The sequence below is a fragment of the Myodes glareolus genome, chromosome 6 (assembly GCF_982192425.1).
Source record: "Myodes glareolus chromosome 6, mMyoGla1.1, whole genome shotgun sequence".
Classification (NCBI taxonomy): domain Eukaryota; kingdom Metazoa; phylum Chordata; class Mammalia; order Rodentia; family Cricetidae; genus Myodes; species Myodes glareolus.
Window position 1 is genome coordinate 9,582,516 of NC_142031.1, and position 18,096 is coordinate 9,600,611.

General features: G+C 41.3%; 1 protein-coding gene across 1 annotated transcript; it reads left to right on the top strand.

Moving 5' to 3' along the window:
- The first annotated feature begins 338 nt into the window (after positions 1 to 338).
- LOC125389537 (arylacetamide deacetylase-like 4) lies at positions 339 to 17,514 on the top strand. The gene is made up of 4 exons (XM_048418074.2): positions 339 to 506; positions 13,172 to 13,388; positions 14,091 to 14,154; positions 16,693 to 17,514. Exons 1-4 carry the CDS (start codon positions 339 to 341, stop codon positions 17,465 to 17,467), a joined length of 1,224 nt encoding a protein of 407 aa, XP_048274031.1. The 3' UTR covers positions 17,468 to 17,514.
- The last annotated feature ends 582 nt before the right edge of the window (positions 17,515 to 18,096 follow it).

An 18,096-nucleotide genomic window follows, 5' to 3' on the forward strand; every position in this document is an offset into this window, starting at 1 on the left:
CACTTCTACTTCTTATCTGGTTGTCCCGCCTATACTTTCTGCCTGGCTACTGACCAACCAGCATTTATTTAAAACATAATTGACAGAATACAGACAATTGTCCCACACCAATCTACCTTGGTGGACGAGTTATGATTTTCTGTTCTTTTGTTCCTCAGGAAACAAGTACCTCTGTTCTTTTTGGCTGGCTTATGTGGCTATCCAGGGTACAGGTCAGTTCAGAAGCATGCTTGAAGCAGTGGGTTGGAAGAAGCAGTATATAAAACCAGCTTAGCTGTTCCTTTCAGAGCTTTTGAAGTTAGTTCTTCAGGACAGCAGCTCCTAAGGGTCTCGGGACCATGGCTATCCTGTGGCTGCTACTGTTGGGGGGACTGCTCACATTCTTCCTGGGACATTTTGTATGGGCTGTTGTTAAGCATTTTCTCACAACAGAAGTTCCTTCCTCTTTAAAGCATCCAGTCAAGTTGAGGGTCATGCATTGTTTTATGCTCTTCCTCATGACTTTGGTGAGTTCGCTCTTGGGGGCACTACGGATTGGGGGTGCTGTTTGTATCTTACTGTTTCTTCTATTTTATTTCCCTCCCCTCTTTTGCTAGATTCCCACTAGACAGAACCTGAGGAATTTCAGAATCATGGGAATTTCCTATGTTTCTTCTTTCTTTTCCTGTCCTCCCTGCTCCTTTTTTCCTCCTTCTCACTCATGTTTCCTTTCCTTCCTTCCTCACCATTCCCTTTATCTTTTTTCCTTCCAGATAGTCTTACCATATAGTCCAGCCTGGCCTTGAGCCCACTGCTTCCACCTCCCAAGTGCTGCGATTACAGGCTGCATTACCACACTCACCTTTCTTTTCTTTTCTTTTCTTTTCTTTTCTTTTCTTTTCTTTTCTTTTCTTTTCTTTTCTTTTCTTTTCTGGGGTTCTTTTCTGGGGATTGCAATGAATTTCAGATGGAGTTGCTGCCCACCAAGCGCTCATCATCTGAGAGGTTCCATCAATACCTTCAACCACAGCTCTACCCTCTTCTTTCTTCCCATCTACCTGACTGCAGGTGCTTTTTGTATTAGTGTGAGAGACCCTGAGGCCATAGATTAATTTATTCAACTTTGTCCTGAGCACAGGGCAGGCACTGTTTACAGGGCAAATCATGCATGTGATAATCACTCAGCCTTTCAGCCTGGCTGCCCTGGAAAGCTGAGCTCTGTACCAGGCTTGGGAATTGAGATTGGGGTCAGGGATCAGCACCTGCCATCAAGTGCAGCACATATAAAAAGAATATGGGAGGCAGGCAATTTGATAAAGTCCCAATGCTCTTATACTGGGGTGCAAGGATACTTGGTAGTTGCCAAATAGAAAAGTTATTACCCCAGGGGATTGTTTAAAGGAAAGAGGCGGGGTGTGGGGGAGGGGTAGGAAACACTCAGCTAAGTAGTCTGATGAGCATTTCTGGGATTTTGCTGGCATTGCATTGAATCTGTAGATTGCTTTTGTTAAGATTGCCATTTTTATTGTGTTAATTCTGCCTACCCAAGAGCATGGGAGATCTTTCCACTTTCTGGTGTCTTCTTCAATTTCTTTCTTCAAAGATTTAAAGTTCTTGTCATATAAGTCTTCCACTTGTTTGGTTGGAGTTACTCTGAGATATTTTATGCTATTTGAGGGTATTGTGAAGGGTGATGTTTCTCTGATTTCTTTCTCAACCCATTTATCATCGGTGTAAAGGAGAACTACTGATTTTTTTTTTAGTTAGTCTTGTATCCTGCTACATTACTGAGAGTGTTTATGACTTGTAGAAGTTCCTTGGTAGAATTTTTGTACACTACCATATCATCTGCAAATAACGAAAGTTTGACTTCTTCCTTTCCGATTCGAATCCCCTTGATCTCCTTATGTTGTCTTACTGCTATTGCTAGAACTTCAAGCACTATATTGAAGAGGTATGGTGAGAGTGGACAGCCTTGTCTTGTTCCTGATTTTAGTGGAATGACTTTGAGTTTCTCTCCATTTAATTTGATATTAGCTGTTGGCTTGCTATATATTGCTTTTATTATATTTAGGTATGATCCTTGTATCCCTAACCTCTCCAAAACCTTTATTATAAAGGGGTGTTGAATTTTGTCAAATGCTTTTTCCGTATTTAATGAAATGATCATATGGTTTTTTCTTTCAGTTTATTTATATGATGGATTACACTGATAGATTTTCGTATGTTGAACCAGCCCAAGAAATATATTGAAAGAGTGGACAACCCTGTCTTGTTCCTGATTTCAGTGGGATCATTGGAAGTTTCTCTCCATTTAGTTTGATGCTGGCTGTTGACTTGCTGAATATTGCTTTTTTATGTTTAGGTATATTCCTTGTATCCCTGCTCTCTCCATGACTTTTCTCATGAAGGGATGTTGTATTTTGTCAAAGGCTTTATCAGCACCTAATGAGATGATCATGTTTTTTTTTTTTTCAGTTTGATTATATGGTGGATTACATTGACAGATTTTCATATGTTGAACCATCCTTGTATCTCTGGGATGAAACCTCCTTAGTCATGGTAGATGAGTTTTCTGATGTGTTTTTTGATTCGTTTTGCCAGTATTTTATTGAATATTTTTGCATTAATATTTATGAATGAGACTGATCTGAAATTTTTTTCGTAGTAATTAATGTCTTTGTGTGCTTTGGGTATCAGGGTAATTGTAGCCTCATAAAAAGAGTTTGGCAATGTTCCTTCTGCTTCTATTGTGTGGAACAATCTGAGGAGCACTGGCATTAGTTCTCATTTGAAAATCTTGTAGAATTCTGTGCTGAAATCATTTTGCCCTGGTTTTTTTTTTCCAGTTGTGAGACTTTTGATGACTGTTTCTATTTCTTTAGTGATAATAGGTTTATTTAATTTATTTATCTGACTTTTACTTAATTTTGGTAAGTGATATTTATCCAGAAAATTGTCCATCCTCTAAGTTTTCACATTTTGTGGAGTACAGGTTTTGAACTATGTCCAGATGATTCTCTGGATTTCCTCCATGTCTGTTGTTATCTCCATTTTTGTTTCTGACTTTGTTAATTTGGATATTCTGTCTCCACTTTTTGGATAGTTTGGATAAAAGTTTGCCTATTTTGTTGATTTTCTCGAAGAACCAACTCTTTGTCTCATTAATGCTTTGCATTGCTTTCTTTGTTTCTATTTTGCTGATTTCAGCTCTCAATTTGATTATTTCTTGCCATCTAGTCCTCCTGGGTGAACTTGCTTCTTTTTGTGATAGAGCTTTCAAGTGATCTGTCAACTCACTAATGAGGGATTTTTCCAACTTGTTTATATAGGTATTTGTAAAAGGAGTGGCGGGCTGCATTCCACCACCCAGATGCCCGGCTAGTTTACAACCGAAATAATTACACGGAAACTGTATTCTTTTAAACACTGCCTGGCCCATTACCTCCAGCCTCTTATTGGCTAACTCTCACATATTGATTCAACCCATTTCTAATAATCTGTATCTCACCACGAGGTCATGGTTTACCAGGAAAGATTCAGCATGTCTGACCTGGCAGCTTCATGGCGGACACAGCTCTCTGCCTCTGCTTCTTTCTCCCAGCATTCTGTTTTGTCTACTCCACCCACCTAAGGGCTGGCCTATCAAAAAGGCCAAGGCAGTCTCTTTATTAACCAATGAAAGCAACACATAGACAGATGATCCTCCTCCATCAGGTATTTAGTGATATGAACTTTCCTCTTAACACTGCTTTCATTATATCATGTAAAATTGGGTACATTGTGTGGTCATTTTTGTTGAATTTTAGGAAGTCTTTAATTTCTTTATTTCTTACTTGACCCATTGATGATTCAGGTGAGCATTGTTTAATTTCCATGTGTTTGTGGGTTTTCTGGAATTAGTGTTGCTATTGAATTCTAATTTTAAGACATGGTGATCCAATAAGATACATGGGGTTATTCCATGTTTTGTATTTGTTGAGGTTTTCTTTGTTACCTAGTATGTGGTCAGTTTTTGAGACGGTTCCATGAGGTGCTGAGAAGAAGGTATATTCTTTTATGTTTGGATGGAATGTTTTATAGATGCTTGGTAAGTCCATTTGAGTCATAAAATCTGTTAGTTCCCTTATTTCTCTGTTAATTTTTTTCTTGACAGACCTGTACAGTGGTGAGAATGGAGTGTTAAAGTCTCCCAATATTAGTGTGTGGGGTTTAATGTGTAATTTAAGCTTTAGTAATATTCCTTTTACTTGTGAGTGTGCTCTTATTTTGGGGCATAGATGTTCAGTATTGAGATTTACTCTAGGTGGATTTTTCCTGTGACAAATATGTAATGAATGTCCTTCTTTGTGTCTTTTGATTGATTTTAGTTTGAAGTCTATTTTGTTAGATATTAGGATAGCTACACCAGCTTGTTTCTTAGGTCCATTTGATTGGAAAACTTTTCCTGACCCTTAACTCTGAGGTGATGTGTGCCTTTGAGGTTGAGGTATGTTTCTTTTATGCAGCAGAAGGATAGGATTCTGGTTTTGTATCCAATCCGTTAGCTATTGGAGGGAGGCCACCAGAGGCGGTGAACGGACTTCCACCACTGAGATGAACCTAGCACACAGGATACACCATGAAAGACCTCATTAACAGCACCTAACAAATAGCAGGAAGCAGTTTGGAGAGAGAGAACTATGCCCAAATATTGTTTGTAAATGTTTCTTTACATTTGAAGGGGGATATGCTATAGAGATGGATACTTTGCATTGGTATGGATCTTGCTTTATTGATACAAACTTAAGGTCAATTTTATATATTATATATTCTGCTGTTGATTAAGGTATTGTGTTAGTGCAGGTCATTTAAAATGTAATGTATAGTTAAGAAATGATGTTATATGGGTATATAGAAAGTCATCTATAATAGTCGAGTTAGTTAGGTTTTCTAGATGTACAGAGATGTATTTCAGATGGATATGGATTCTTCAAATCTTTCAAAGAATATGGCATTTAAAATGCTTAGAAATTTAGGACTTTTCATAACAATGAGACACTTCTGCTCCTGGCAGCACCAATTACTTCAAAAGGAAGATGGGCATCGAAGAGGCTCCTTATGGCGTTTGTTAGCCATTTGGGCAAGAAACTACTCTTGCCTGGACTGCTTGATGAACTGGACATGCAAGACCTGCAGAGAAATGACTGCTGAATTTGTCTAAAGGTGAGATGATCCTTCAGGGTTCCTGCTTCATGAAAGAGTCTGCTAGACACTCTACAGGACACAAAAGAAAGTGACTGACAAACTGCAAATATAGGTAGAACTGTCTTTGAAATTTCCTGCTTTGTGGAAAAGTCTGCTGGATACTATGGGCCTGTAGGCTGCAATTAATGTCACAATGGTACAGAAGAACTTTGGATAACTGTTCAGGCACCAAGACGTCTCTGTCAATTCTAGAGTTTTGGAAGTTGTTTACAATGCACTTCCTGTTTTCTTATGTAATATTATATCCTTCTGGCGTTTTTGATGGAGTTGAAGAAAAGATACAGTTTTCCTTAGTTATGGTAAAAGATAAAGTAGAACAAATATTGTAACTTTAATTCTGGCTTGATACCTGTTTTGTTATATGTAATTTTACTATGTTAAAGTTAAAACCTTCCTTTTTATTTAAACAGAAAAGGAGAGGTGATATGGGATTCTCCTCTGTATGCTGTGAATACCATTGGTTAATAAAGAACTGTCTTGGGCCTGTGCAGGGAACAGAGATAGGTGGAGAAAACTAAACTGAATGTTGGGAGGAAGAAGGAGGAGTTAGAGGGAAGCCTTGTAGCCCTGCAAGAGACAGATGCCAGAACTTTAGCAGGTAAGTCACAACTTTGTGGCAATACACAGATTAATGGAGATGTGTAGTAGGGAGGCCGCTAGTTTGTTCCTGGCCACTTAGACCCAAAATAATCATACAAAAATTGTATTAGTTAAATAACTGCTTGGCCTATTAACTCTAACTTCTTATCGGCTAGCTCTTACATATTAATTTAGCTCATTTCTATTAATCTGTATAATGCCACATGGCTGTGGCTTACTGGATAAAATTCCCAGCATCTGTCTCTGGCAGCTCAATGACTTCACTCTGACTCCTCTTTCCTCCTCCCAGCATTTAGTTTCATCTTCCATGCCTACCTAAGTTCTGCCCTGCTATAGGTCCAAAGCAGTTTCTTTATTCATTAACCAGTAAAAGCAACACACAGACAGAAGGACCTCCAACACCACTTCCCCTTTTTTGTTTAAACAAAAAGGAAGGCTTTAACATAATAAAATTATATATAACAAAACAGTTATCAAGCAAGAATTACAGTTACAATATTTCTATTTACTTTATCTTTTATCATAACTAAGGAAAACTGTAGCTATAATTATCTATCTACTCTTCAACTCCATCAAAGACTCCAGAAGGATATAATATTACCCAAGTAAACAGGAAGTACATTATAAGCAACTTCCAAAACTCTAGAATTGAAAGAGACATCATGCTGCCTGGACAGTAACCCAAAGTTCTTCTGTACCATTGGGGCATCCATTTTCAGCCTATTGGCCCTGAAAATTTAAAATTTAAATTTTTAGTATTCAGCAGAATTTTCCACAAAGCAGGAAATTTCAAAGACAGTTCCACCTACATTTGCAGTTCATCAGTTATTTTCTTCTGTGTACTACAGAGTGTCTAGCAGGCTCTTTCATGAAGCAGGAACCCTGAAGGGTTGTCTCACCTTTAGACAAGTTCAGTAGTCATTTCTCTGTGGATCCTGCATGTTCAGTTCAGCAGTCTAGGAAGGGAATTTCTTGCCCAAATGGCTAACAAACTCCATAAGCAGCCTCTTCAATGACCATCTACCTCTTGAAGTAATTGGTGCTGCCAGAAGCAAATGTATTTCATTATCATGAAAAGTTCTAAGTTATTAAAACATTTTAAATGCTATATTCTGAAGGTCTCTGAAAGATCTGAAGAATTCCTATCCATCTGAAATATATCTCTGTTCATCTAGAAAATCTAACTAATGTAACTACAATCTTGACTATTATAAATGACTCTCTATTAAGATATATTTCTTAATTATACATTCCATTTTTAAATGAGCAGTACAAACACAATACCTTAATCAAAATCAGAAATACATATACACAGTATAATAAAATTGACTTTAAATTTGTATCAATAAAGCAAGATTCATACCAATGCAAATCTCTATAGCATATAGACAATAACAACATATAAACAAACATTTATAGACAATATTTGGGAATATGGGTGTAGTTTTTTCTATACTGCTTCTTGCTGATTTGGGGCACTGTTAATCAGGTCTTTCATGGTGTATCCTGTGTGTTAGGTTCATCTCAGTCACCAGTTGGGTGAAGTACTTTTTTGAGGGTGTTCACAATGACCTTTCAGGGGGTCTTATTCCATCAAACCACACCAGTCTGGAAGCAATCCACAGGTTCTCATTCTCTGTGGAAACAAGAGAAAAATCTCTTTTCCAAAGCAATATATCCTTAGACCCAAATTCTGAAGTCAAGATACCTTTATAATATACATACTGGTTTAGCTTAGCATTTCACACAATGAAATGTCTCTCTGTACTTAGCTCTGTCACAGTCAAAAAATTAAAAGAAAACACAATAATACACATAATCCAGGCTCCCTGTGAAGTTTTCATTTTTATGTGGCTTATTTTTATTTACTACTTTTAATCTATGACTATCTGTACTCTGTCTCTTTAAAGACTTTATCTTTTTTAAAAAAAAAGCATTAACTTTTTTATGACTCTCTTTACTCTTTTTCTTCTCTCTTCCAAATCTACATACATCCAACACTATGACTCATCTGGATTTGTCTTTTTTGCATATTTGTAATTCTTTACTGTTCAGGAACCCTTTTTAAAATGCTAAGCACTTCTTAAAACTTATGCTGCACCATTATTATGGCATATACAGTACTTTCTGTTTGATCTGCCCAGCCCAGTATGGTGGAGCTGTTTGTTGCCTCTGAGAGCCATGCCCACCGCCCCATTCTCAGACATACAGCTGGTCCACATCATCATTAAGCAAGCTGCAGGAGTCTGCTCACAAACCCCACTCAAATGAATTCCTTCAGCTTATGTTTTCTTTATTGCCTCTATTTTGGTTTTCAAGTTGTAAATCATTTCTTTCACCTATTTGATTGGCTTTTTCTTGATTTTCTTTAAGGGATTTGTTGATTTTTCCCACTTTTTTTATTTGCCTTTTTCTTCATTTCTTTGAGAGAATTTTTCATTTCCTCTTTAAAGGCCTCGAACAATCTCCTAAAGTTAGTTTTCAGATCATTTTCTCCTGCTTCATCTGTGTTGGGGTGTTCAGGTCTTGTTGTTGTAGGGCCACTAGTTTTTGTTGGTGCCACGTTGCTCTTTGTGGTGTTGAGTGTGTTCTTACCTTGTCGACCCATTTTTCCCTTTTATTTTTGTCATTGGGGCCACTCTTCCAGATGCCAGTGGATCCAAGGCTTAGATGTTTGTTGCTCGTGATGGAGTTGAGGCCATGGTTTCAGTCACCTTGGAGGTTGCTCGGCATTCTGGGAAGTTGTTCAGTGCTCTCAGGGGTTTCTTGGCACTTCTGGATGTTATTCAGCACTCCCAGAGGTTGCTCTGCAATCTTGGAGGTCATTCAGGTCTACTTCCATGAAGGTTGCTTGCTTAGGCTTTCTCTTGAGAAAGTTGCTGGCTTGAGCCTGCTCCCTACAGAGGTTCCTGGCTCAGACATGGTCCTGCAGAGGTTGCTGGCTTGGGCCTACTCCCTTGGAGGTCACTAATTTGCACCTGCTTCCATGGGGGTTGCTGGTTTGGGCCTGTTCCAGTGGAGGTCGCTGGCTCGGGCCTGATCCCACAGGGTTTTCCAGCCTTGGCCTGCTCCAGAGGAAGTTGTTGGCTCAGGCATGCTCTGGTGGAGGTTGCTGGCTCAGGCCTACTCCACTATAGGTCACTGGTTCAGGTGTGCTCTGTTGGAAGTCACTGGTTTGGACATGTTCCTGCAGATGCCCCTGGTTTGGATCTGTTCCTGTGAAAGTCACTGGCCTGGGCCTGGTCTTGTGGAGGTCATTGGCTTTGGCCTGGTCCCTCAGAGATCACTTGCTTATGCTTGCTCTGGCAGAGGTTGCTGTCTTATGCTTGCTCTGGCAGATTGCTGGCTTGGACCTGCTCTGTCAGAGGTTGCTTCCTCATTCGTGCTCCTGTAGAGGTCACTGACTCAGGCCTGCTCCAGTGGGGTTGCTGGCTTGGTCCTGGTCTCACAGAGGCCACTTGTTTAGACCTGCTCCTACAGAAGTTGATGGCTCAGGCCTGCTCTGGTGGAGGTCACTGGCTCAGGCCTGCTCCAGCGGAGGTTGTTCCCTTGTACCTACTCCTGTGGAGGTCCTTAAAGACCACTTTCTAAGAGTGTTTCAGTTTCTCTCTGAGGTTTGGACCATATCTCAGGCATTCCTGAGATATTGTATATTTGTAAAACAGTAATGATTCAGTTATACTGATGTTTATTATAGTAATTATCTTACCTAGTACACAATCTTTGTCCCAAGTTGTAAACCATGCAAGATGTCCATACAAAATAATGCATCTTTAAAACATATGTCATAGCTTGGGAGAATGTGCTGTTTAGAGAGTTGTACTGCTGTGACACTGTGTTATCCAAACTTATTCAACAAGGGTTTTTTATTCTAGAGGTAGAGACTAAGCATCCACTGGGATGTGATCATTTCCCCCAGAGACTCCTGGTTTGGTGGAAGGGAGATACACAGATGTTCATATTCTTTTAATAAAGTCTTAGGTGATTTCTATGGAAGTCTAGTAGTACTGTGAAGACCTCAGAGGTAGAAGCAGTTATTCCTACAAGAGGGGTGTCTTCTTTAAAAATATGATCCCCAAACTTGGGTATTTAAGTAATTTGAAGCCATCTGTCTGGGCCATGTAAAAGAATTTCTCAGGCAAAGATAAATGGTTAGATGAGCCACAGGTAATGGGAAATACATGTGAGATGGAGCTAGCCTGGGCCAGAGAGAAGAAATTCAGAGCTGAGTTATTGAAGGTCCTGGTGGAGTCAGCATAGAGTATGGAGTTCTGGGTGGGAGGTAGGTCACCTCTGTCTTGTAGGCTGACTCATTAGTTTCCAATTCTAACAGGGAAACAATTATTTGAGTCCCCCGTTGGGAAGTCTGTCCATGAAGGAAGTAAACTGAGGCCCTCTGCTGGACTCTGAACTAAAACAAGTTCATTCAACCAAGAGCTAGAGCTGGTCCTCTGGGACTTGTCAGTAAGACCTTCTGCAAGGTCTCCCAATTTCCCCCTCCTCCTTAGGTCACTTCCGTGGACATTGGTTTTTCATTTGCAGATAAGGGAGGTTGGTGGGCAATGATAATGCCCAGTGCTTTCCAGTTAGCTGGCAGCAGGGCTCACACTTGAAAGCATGCTCATTTGATTCCAACCACAAATTCTTTCCAGTTCATCAGTTACATCTTATTAAACAACTCTGAACAAGGCACTTCAACATTGACATGCCTCAGTTTCCCATTCTGTCACAGAGTAATGTAACATGAGGGAACCATTCTGTAACATGTGGGCCTTCTTGTTGGACTTTCTATCCTGCCCAGTTCCCGCAGCCATTTAGCCCCAAAGAAAATCACACAGAATCTACATCAGATATAAACTGGTTGGCCCTTTAGCTCAGGCTTTGTATTAGCTTTTATAACTTATATAGCCCATTATTCTTATCTATGTTAGCCACAGGGCTTGGTACCTTTTTCAGCAGGGCATGCCACATCTTGCTTCTTCCATGGCTTGAGCAGGACTGAGGAATGGGCTTCCTTCTTCCCAAATTCTCCTGTTTTCATTGCACCACCTCTACTTCCTGTCTGATTTTCCCGCCTATACTTCCTGTCTAGCTAACAACCAATCAGCATTTGTTTAATGCTGATTGACATAATTATGATTAAACATAATTGGCAGATATAGAATTGTTCTCCCACACCAGAGCAAATTCTTGTGCTTGACTTAGAAGGGTCAAGCAAGTTGGTAACTGAAACTACTTGGGCTAGTACTGACACATTATAGGTACCTGGTAAGCACCTGTTGCTATAATTTTTGTTGTTAGCCCACCATGGTGCTCTCCTTATGACAAAGAAGTACCCTAAGCATGCAGTCCATAGAAGATACAATCCAATGACTGTGAGCATTTAGCACACAGACTGTGAAACCCTGTAATGTTTCCTGAAACAAAGCTATAATTTATATTAGCAAAGACACATCAGAGTGAGCATATTAGCTTAAAATCAAATTGGAATGGTCAGTGAATTGGTTCACTGGGCAAAAGCTCTTGCCATTAAACCCGATGAACTGAGTTTAAACCGTGGAATCCACGTGGTAGAAGAAGACAACTGACTCTAAACTGTCCCCTGACAACCTTATATATGCATTACCCCTTCTTCCAAATCAATAAATGAAAACAGTCACAGAACCCATTTGGGAAGTGTGTGCAGGCCTTTTCATCCCCGTGCTAGGTGTCACATCACATCCCTAGTTCATCATATGACCTCTTCCAGTCAGTGACATGCTCAGACTAAGTGTCCCCAATATCCCAAAGCTGTGGGTAGCTGTGAGTGCTGACACTGCTGGGAAACTGTCTTTGCCATCTGGTGTGGGAAAATTGTCTTTATTCTGTCAATCATGTTTTAAATAAACGTTGATTGGCCAGTCAGGAAGTATAGGTGGGTCAACCAGACAGGAAGTAGAGGCAGGGCAATGAGAACAGGACTATTCTGGGAAGCAGGAATCTCCCTCCATAGTTCTTCCCAGGTCACCGAAGAAGCAAGATGTGAGTTGCCCCGCTGAGAAAGGTACCAAGCCAAGTGGCTAACATAGATAAGATTAATGGGTTGATATAAGTGATAAGAGCAAATAAGAAGCCTGAGCTAATGGGCCAATCAATTTTATAACTTTATAACCTCTGTGTGATTTTCTTTGGGGGCTTGTCGGCTGTGGGGTACTGGGCAGGACAGAAACCCCAACAAGCTGGACCCAACATGTTACAGCCATCTCAGTCTGGGTACAGTCATCCAGAGAGCAAAAGACGGTCAATGTTTTGGCTTCCTTTATTTTGCTGTGGTGAAACACTCTGGCCATAAATGATTTAGGGGAGGAAAGGATTTATTTCAGGCTACAGCCTCCAGGTCACTGTTGATCACTGAAGTTAGGACAAGAACTCAAGCAGTAATTTGAAGAAGCAGAAACCATAGAGGAACACTGCTTGATGGGTTGCTCAAAAGCTCATACTTATTCAGCTTTCTGATAAAGCCCAGGATCATTTGGCTAGGGATGGTAATGCCTATAGTGGGCTGAACCTTCCTTTAACATCAATTAACAATCAAGACAATCTCACACAGTAATTTTCTCAGGACAGTCTTATCTTGCAATGTATCAACTGAATCTTTTCTCAGGCAACTCTTGGGTATGTGAGTTGACAACTAACTGGGACACTGAGGTTAGGGCTATTGCCTGGGACATTCAGCTTTGTCCCTCTTAATGACTAATGACCCCTTAGCCCTAAGCTGGTTTTCCTTTGGGCAAAGTCTTATTTTTTTATGTTGCTCTAACAGTACCACAGACCAGGTGATTTACAGACAATAGAAGGTAGTTTGCCTTACAGGGTTTGTTTGGAAAACCCAAGAACAAGGTGTCATCAGTGGGCCTTCTTTGTATTATCCTGTGGTAGAAAGACAAGTGTGCCTATCTTCATAAGGCAGAAAATTCCAGCCAAACTCACTCCCCAGGAGACTATGCCAGAGGTAATGACTCCTTTCCCTTCATCATGAACTTAATCCACACATGGGGCTTCCATGTCACCACCATTTAAATGATTGATCTTTTAACACTGACAATGACATTTCAACATGAATTTAGAGGAAAAAAAATTCTTGGGTCCCAACAACATCATCATCCAGTAGGGGACTTTTAGGAAGAAAAGTATAAACTGCCTTTCTCATATGAAAGAGTGCAAAAGTCAGTTGTATGCCCATGAGACTGTTGTATATGTAGGAAGCAGGTGAGAAATGGTGACTATGAACAATGGTAAGTGATTGCAGCATTTACCTTCCTGCTCTATAATCCCCTGCCCTCACCCCTTCATTTTCCTCCAACAGGGGAACACACTAGAGAAGCTGAGAATTTGCACTATGAACAAGTTTATTCAGTTTTTTGGTGATATAGTGGCCATAAAGGAGGACCCTACTGTGGTGGTAACCAACATGTGTTTTGGGTCAATCCCTGTGAGACTGTTTCAGCCCAAGGGGATGTCCTCCAAACTCCGGAGAGGTATCATCTTCTACCATGGAGGGGGTGCTATCTTTGGTAGCATGGGTAAGTAGCTTCCATGTATGATGGTAGAGGAAGGTCCCCATAACAGGAAGAGTCTTGTACACATTCGCATGAGGACCTCATGGGGTGAGGAGAGTCAAAGCAAGTGGAAGTTAGAACTTCTGTTAGAGAATGTAGACAGAAAGACTGGAGATCAAATCAGCCAGTCATGTAGCAATCTCCATGCAATATTTTCCGTATTAGTCTATGTCCAGGTTGGGACAGCAATGTCTGAGTGGAGCTATTTTGGCACTGAGTGTCACTCCCTCTTTCCCACTCACAGCGCTGGTTATTCCTGTTTTATTTTCCACAAAGGTCCCATACTCAGATGCATCCCTGAGCTCAGCTGGATCACTGTTGTGAAAGTCTATTCACCTCTCCAGCTCTGCTTTCCCACAGGGATGGACTAGCTCCACTTTCCGTAGTTCCATTTTGTCTTCTCTTCTTAGAGAAGGGCCCTTAAAAACACACTATAGAGCCCACTACTGCTTCACTTCAGCCTTTCCCATGCACCTTAATGTCTCTCCCATTTGGTCACTTTGACTTCTCCTTGCTCTTGATATACTAAAGCACGTGAATTCTCTGAACTTCAGAGAGGGGATGTCAGCCATGTCCATTATGGTAGCTGCTATTCATGGGGCTGCAGCGATGCTAAGTGCTGTGTGTTCTCATCACATCTGGTCCATGCTGGACCTTCTCTTGCAGACACATACCACAGCCTGTGCAGTTTTCTGGTCCGGGAGACAGACTCAGTATTGCTATCAGTGGGGTAAGTGGCCCGAGAGTCCTGGGACTGTTGATGACTTACCCATAGGAGGTGGCATTTATAGTGTGGGGTTTTTTAAACTATAGATTGCCAAAAGAAGTTCAGGGATGCTGATTCTCTTGCACATGGTCCCATATACACAGGCACCCTATGATCAAAACAACAGAAGTCTGAAAAGATGCCCCTAACTTTCAATGCGAATATGAGATTAGAGAGTACCATGCCCATATCTAGGCTGGGTGAGGCAATCCAGTAAAAGAAAAAGGATTCCAGGAGCAGGCAAAAGAGTCAGAGACATTCCTACCCTTACTTTTAGGAGCCCCACAAAAGCCCCACGCTAAACAGCCACAGCATGTATGTAGAGGGCCTAGGGCAGACCCGTGTAGACTCCATGATTGCTGCTTCAGTCTCTGTGAGCCCCCATGAGCCCTGTTTGTAGATTCTGTGAGCTGTGTTCTCCTGGTTCTCCTGAACTCCTCTGGCTCTTACAATCATTCCTCCCCCTCTCTGCGGGTTCCCGAGTTCTGTGTAATGTTTGGCTGTGGATCTCTGCAACTGCTCCCATCAGCTGCTGGAGGAAGCCTCTCTGATGATGATGGGGCTAGACACCGATCTATGACTAGAGCAGAATATCTTTTTTTCTTTTTTGTTAGTCATGTTTGGTTCTGTCCTAAGTCTCTGGGCTATCCAGATTCCTGTTCCAGGCAGTGTCAGGCATGGGCTTCTTCTCATGGCTTGGGCTTCAAATTAGGCCAGTCATTCTCACAATGACTTTTAAAGTCTATATTAAGAAAAATCTTAATATGAGTCACTCCACCGATACAAAGAACTCCAACTAAACCAAATTAAACCAATTAAATGCCTGTGTTTAATAAATGACATACACCCAGGTGGCTGGGAGCATGGCAGGGGAAAGACAGAGGGCGCACACATGCAAACCCCAAACAACGTGTTTCTTTCCCCTCATCCCCCGCAAGCCTAAATACCCTGTGGGAGTGGTCCTGACCCTCCGCTGGGAGGGGTCAGTGCTTGGCAGGCTGGGAGTTGGAGTCCAAGCACTTGGTAGGCTGGGAGTTGGAGTCCAAGAGCTTGGCAGGCTGGGATAACACTTCCAGGTCAATATTACATTCCAGCCTCTTTGGATATAGGGTGTCAGAGGGCTGGGGTCTCACTTTTGACCAAACAGTCTAAACTTCTAAACTTTTCCTCAGAAAACAGTATGATTGAGATTTTCACAGCAACAGCCCTACTCTTGGCACCAGTTCCACATTAGTTATTTTTCTGTTGCTTTAATAGAAACCCTCTGACTACAAACAATTGAAGAAAGAAAGGGTTTATTTTGGTTTATGGTTCCCAAGGGTCAGAGGCCATAAGGGCAGGGGAGGGAGGGATGGTAGTAGAAAACGAAGGAACACATCTCATCTGTACATGGAAAGCAGAGGAAACCAAAACAGGAAGCGGGGTGAAGCTATGGACTCTTAAAGTCAACCTTTAGTGACATACTCCCTCTATCAAGGCCACATCTCCTAAAGGTTATAACCATCCCAAACACTACCACTGAGACCAAGTGTGTTTAAATACCTGAGTCTATGTAGACATTGCTCATTCAGCTGTCATATGTAGTTTTAAGTATATGTGTTTTAGTCTTAGCAGACCTTCATGCAAATGAATAATTATATCCATGAGAATCATTACATTGTTCCCCTTGTAGCAGTCCCAAGAGTCCCTCCATTAGACTACTAGGGCCAGGGTCTCTCTTCTGGCTTTGATGAAAGTGGCAGGGAAAGTCTGACGCAAGCTGTTCAAAACAGTGCTGGCTGGGCTTCAAGTGTGAGAGCTGGAGTCGTGAGTTAGTGGCAAGTGGCCGTGGATGTCGGGTAGCTTTCTCAAGGTGTGTGTAGTGCTTAAAATGTCCAGTACAGGCACAAGAGTAGTCCAGTTGGTTGTTTGACTATTAGTCACTACCTCGTGGCAACCAGGACAACAAGGAAGAGTTTAAGAGCTCTCAAATAGGAGTTAAAACTACTCCCTTGTCACACTTTTAGCTTAACTACAGAAAAATAAGCATCAAAAGGAATGTTTATGAACAGACCTTAGTATTAGCATCAATATCAATTTAACAGGTTTCGAGCTGTAGTTTTTTTTAACAGGGATCATCACGTGGCCAGCACATCAGGAGAAGTGTCCCCCAAATCTGTGTCAATAGAAGTAGCAGAAGTTCCAAATGACTTTTCTGGGTGTTTGGTGGTTAATTGACTTCTCAAGGCAACAGCTTTGAACTCACCTTATCCTGTGTGTGGTTGACTCATCCGTGAGAAGCACAGTGTGGGCGGGAATGGAGAACCCCTGGGTTGAATGAATGCCTCTGGGTATGCTCCTCAAGTCCATGTAAGAAAAATGATGGCTACCATGTTTACGTATTAGAAACACTCTGGGGATCGAGTCAGGTCAGTCCCCTTTGAGAGTGGAAGATGGGGATTGAAATGGCCTCCAGATCTCCCTATGTAAATAAGCATGCTGTGTTTGCTCTTTTTCCTTTAGGTACCGCAAGCTGCCTTACTATCACCACCCTGTCCTTCTTAATGATTGCCTGAGTGCCACGATCCAGTTCCTGAAAGGCCTGGAAACCTACGGGGTAGACCCCTCTCGGGTGGTGCTCTGTGGAGAGAGTATTGGAGCTTGTGCTGTGGCCATTATCGTCCAGGTCTTGCTCAGTAGCCCTAGTCTCCCCAGGATCAGGGCTCAAATCCTGATTACTCCAGTAACCCAGGCCATTAATTTCTGCTTACCATCTCATCAGAAGAGTAAAAATGTCCCATTTCTTACCAGAGAAATCATGATTTTCTGTCTGTGTAAATACCTGGCCATTGACGTCTCTTGGAAAGATGCCATGTTGACAGGTGCTGTCATACCTCCGGACAAGTGGAAGAAGTACAGGAAATGGATCAGCTCTGACAACATCCCCAGAAGGTTCTGGAGTCAGGACTTACAGCCTGAGTTTCTCGGATGTTTTAATGAGGCTGCCTATCTAGAAACAAAACATATTTTCGATGTACAGATTTCGCCTGTCTTAGCAGATGATACGATCATTGCTCAGCTTCCTGAGGTATTCCTGGTGACCTGTGAGAACGACATCCTTCGGGATGATGGCTTGCTCTACAAGAAGCGCTTTGAAGACCAGGGGGTCCCTGTGACCTGGTACCACGTGGAGGATGGCTTTCACGGATGTCTAGTATTGTTTGATTGGAAATTTTTGTCTTTCCCCTGCTCCGTGAAAATAGTAAACACTGTTGTTGGTTACATAAAGAGCATATGACAGTTACCCTGATCTCTGGGTGTAATGAAATAAAAGATTTCCCATGCTGTGGAGTTTGCTGAGTTTTGTTCTGGGCAGAGACGCTTACATCATGCAGAGTCTAAGAGAGCAGGATGAAGTAGAAATCAAAGAACTGGTAGCTTTATAGAAAAGAAAACCCAGCGTAAGTGCTTCCAAGGCTAATTAGTCCGTGTTATATCTCATGCTGTCATCTGCTGCTGCCGTTCAGGGGACATAAACATCGAAGTGAGGAAATATGTCTGGAACTTTTGTGCAGTTCTTTTGATAGGAGATTTAAATTTTCACAATAGCAACTAATTAAAGATGAAAGACACTAAGATCAAAATAAAAATGAAACTCAATGTATGCAGTTAAATGTGAGAATTGTGCAGAAACAGAATACCAAATTTTCAATAACACCAGAAGAGAAACTACATCTGGGTGTAAATTTAAAGAGGAATTCCAACAGAGCATAATCAAGAATTTGAGGTTTCTCATAATAGGTATTAATTTAGTCATGGCTTTTTGAATCTTTGAAATATCAGTGATACAATTATTGAAATTTAACTACGAGATACATTTCTCCTGAAAGTCCTCCTTTCCCTTCTCCTGTGCTTATTTTTAAGATT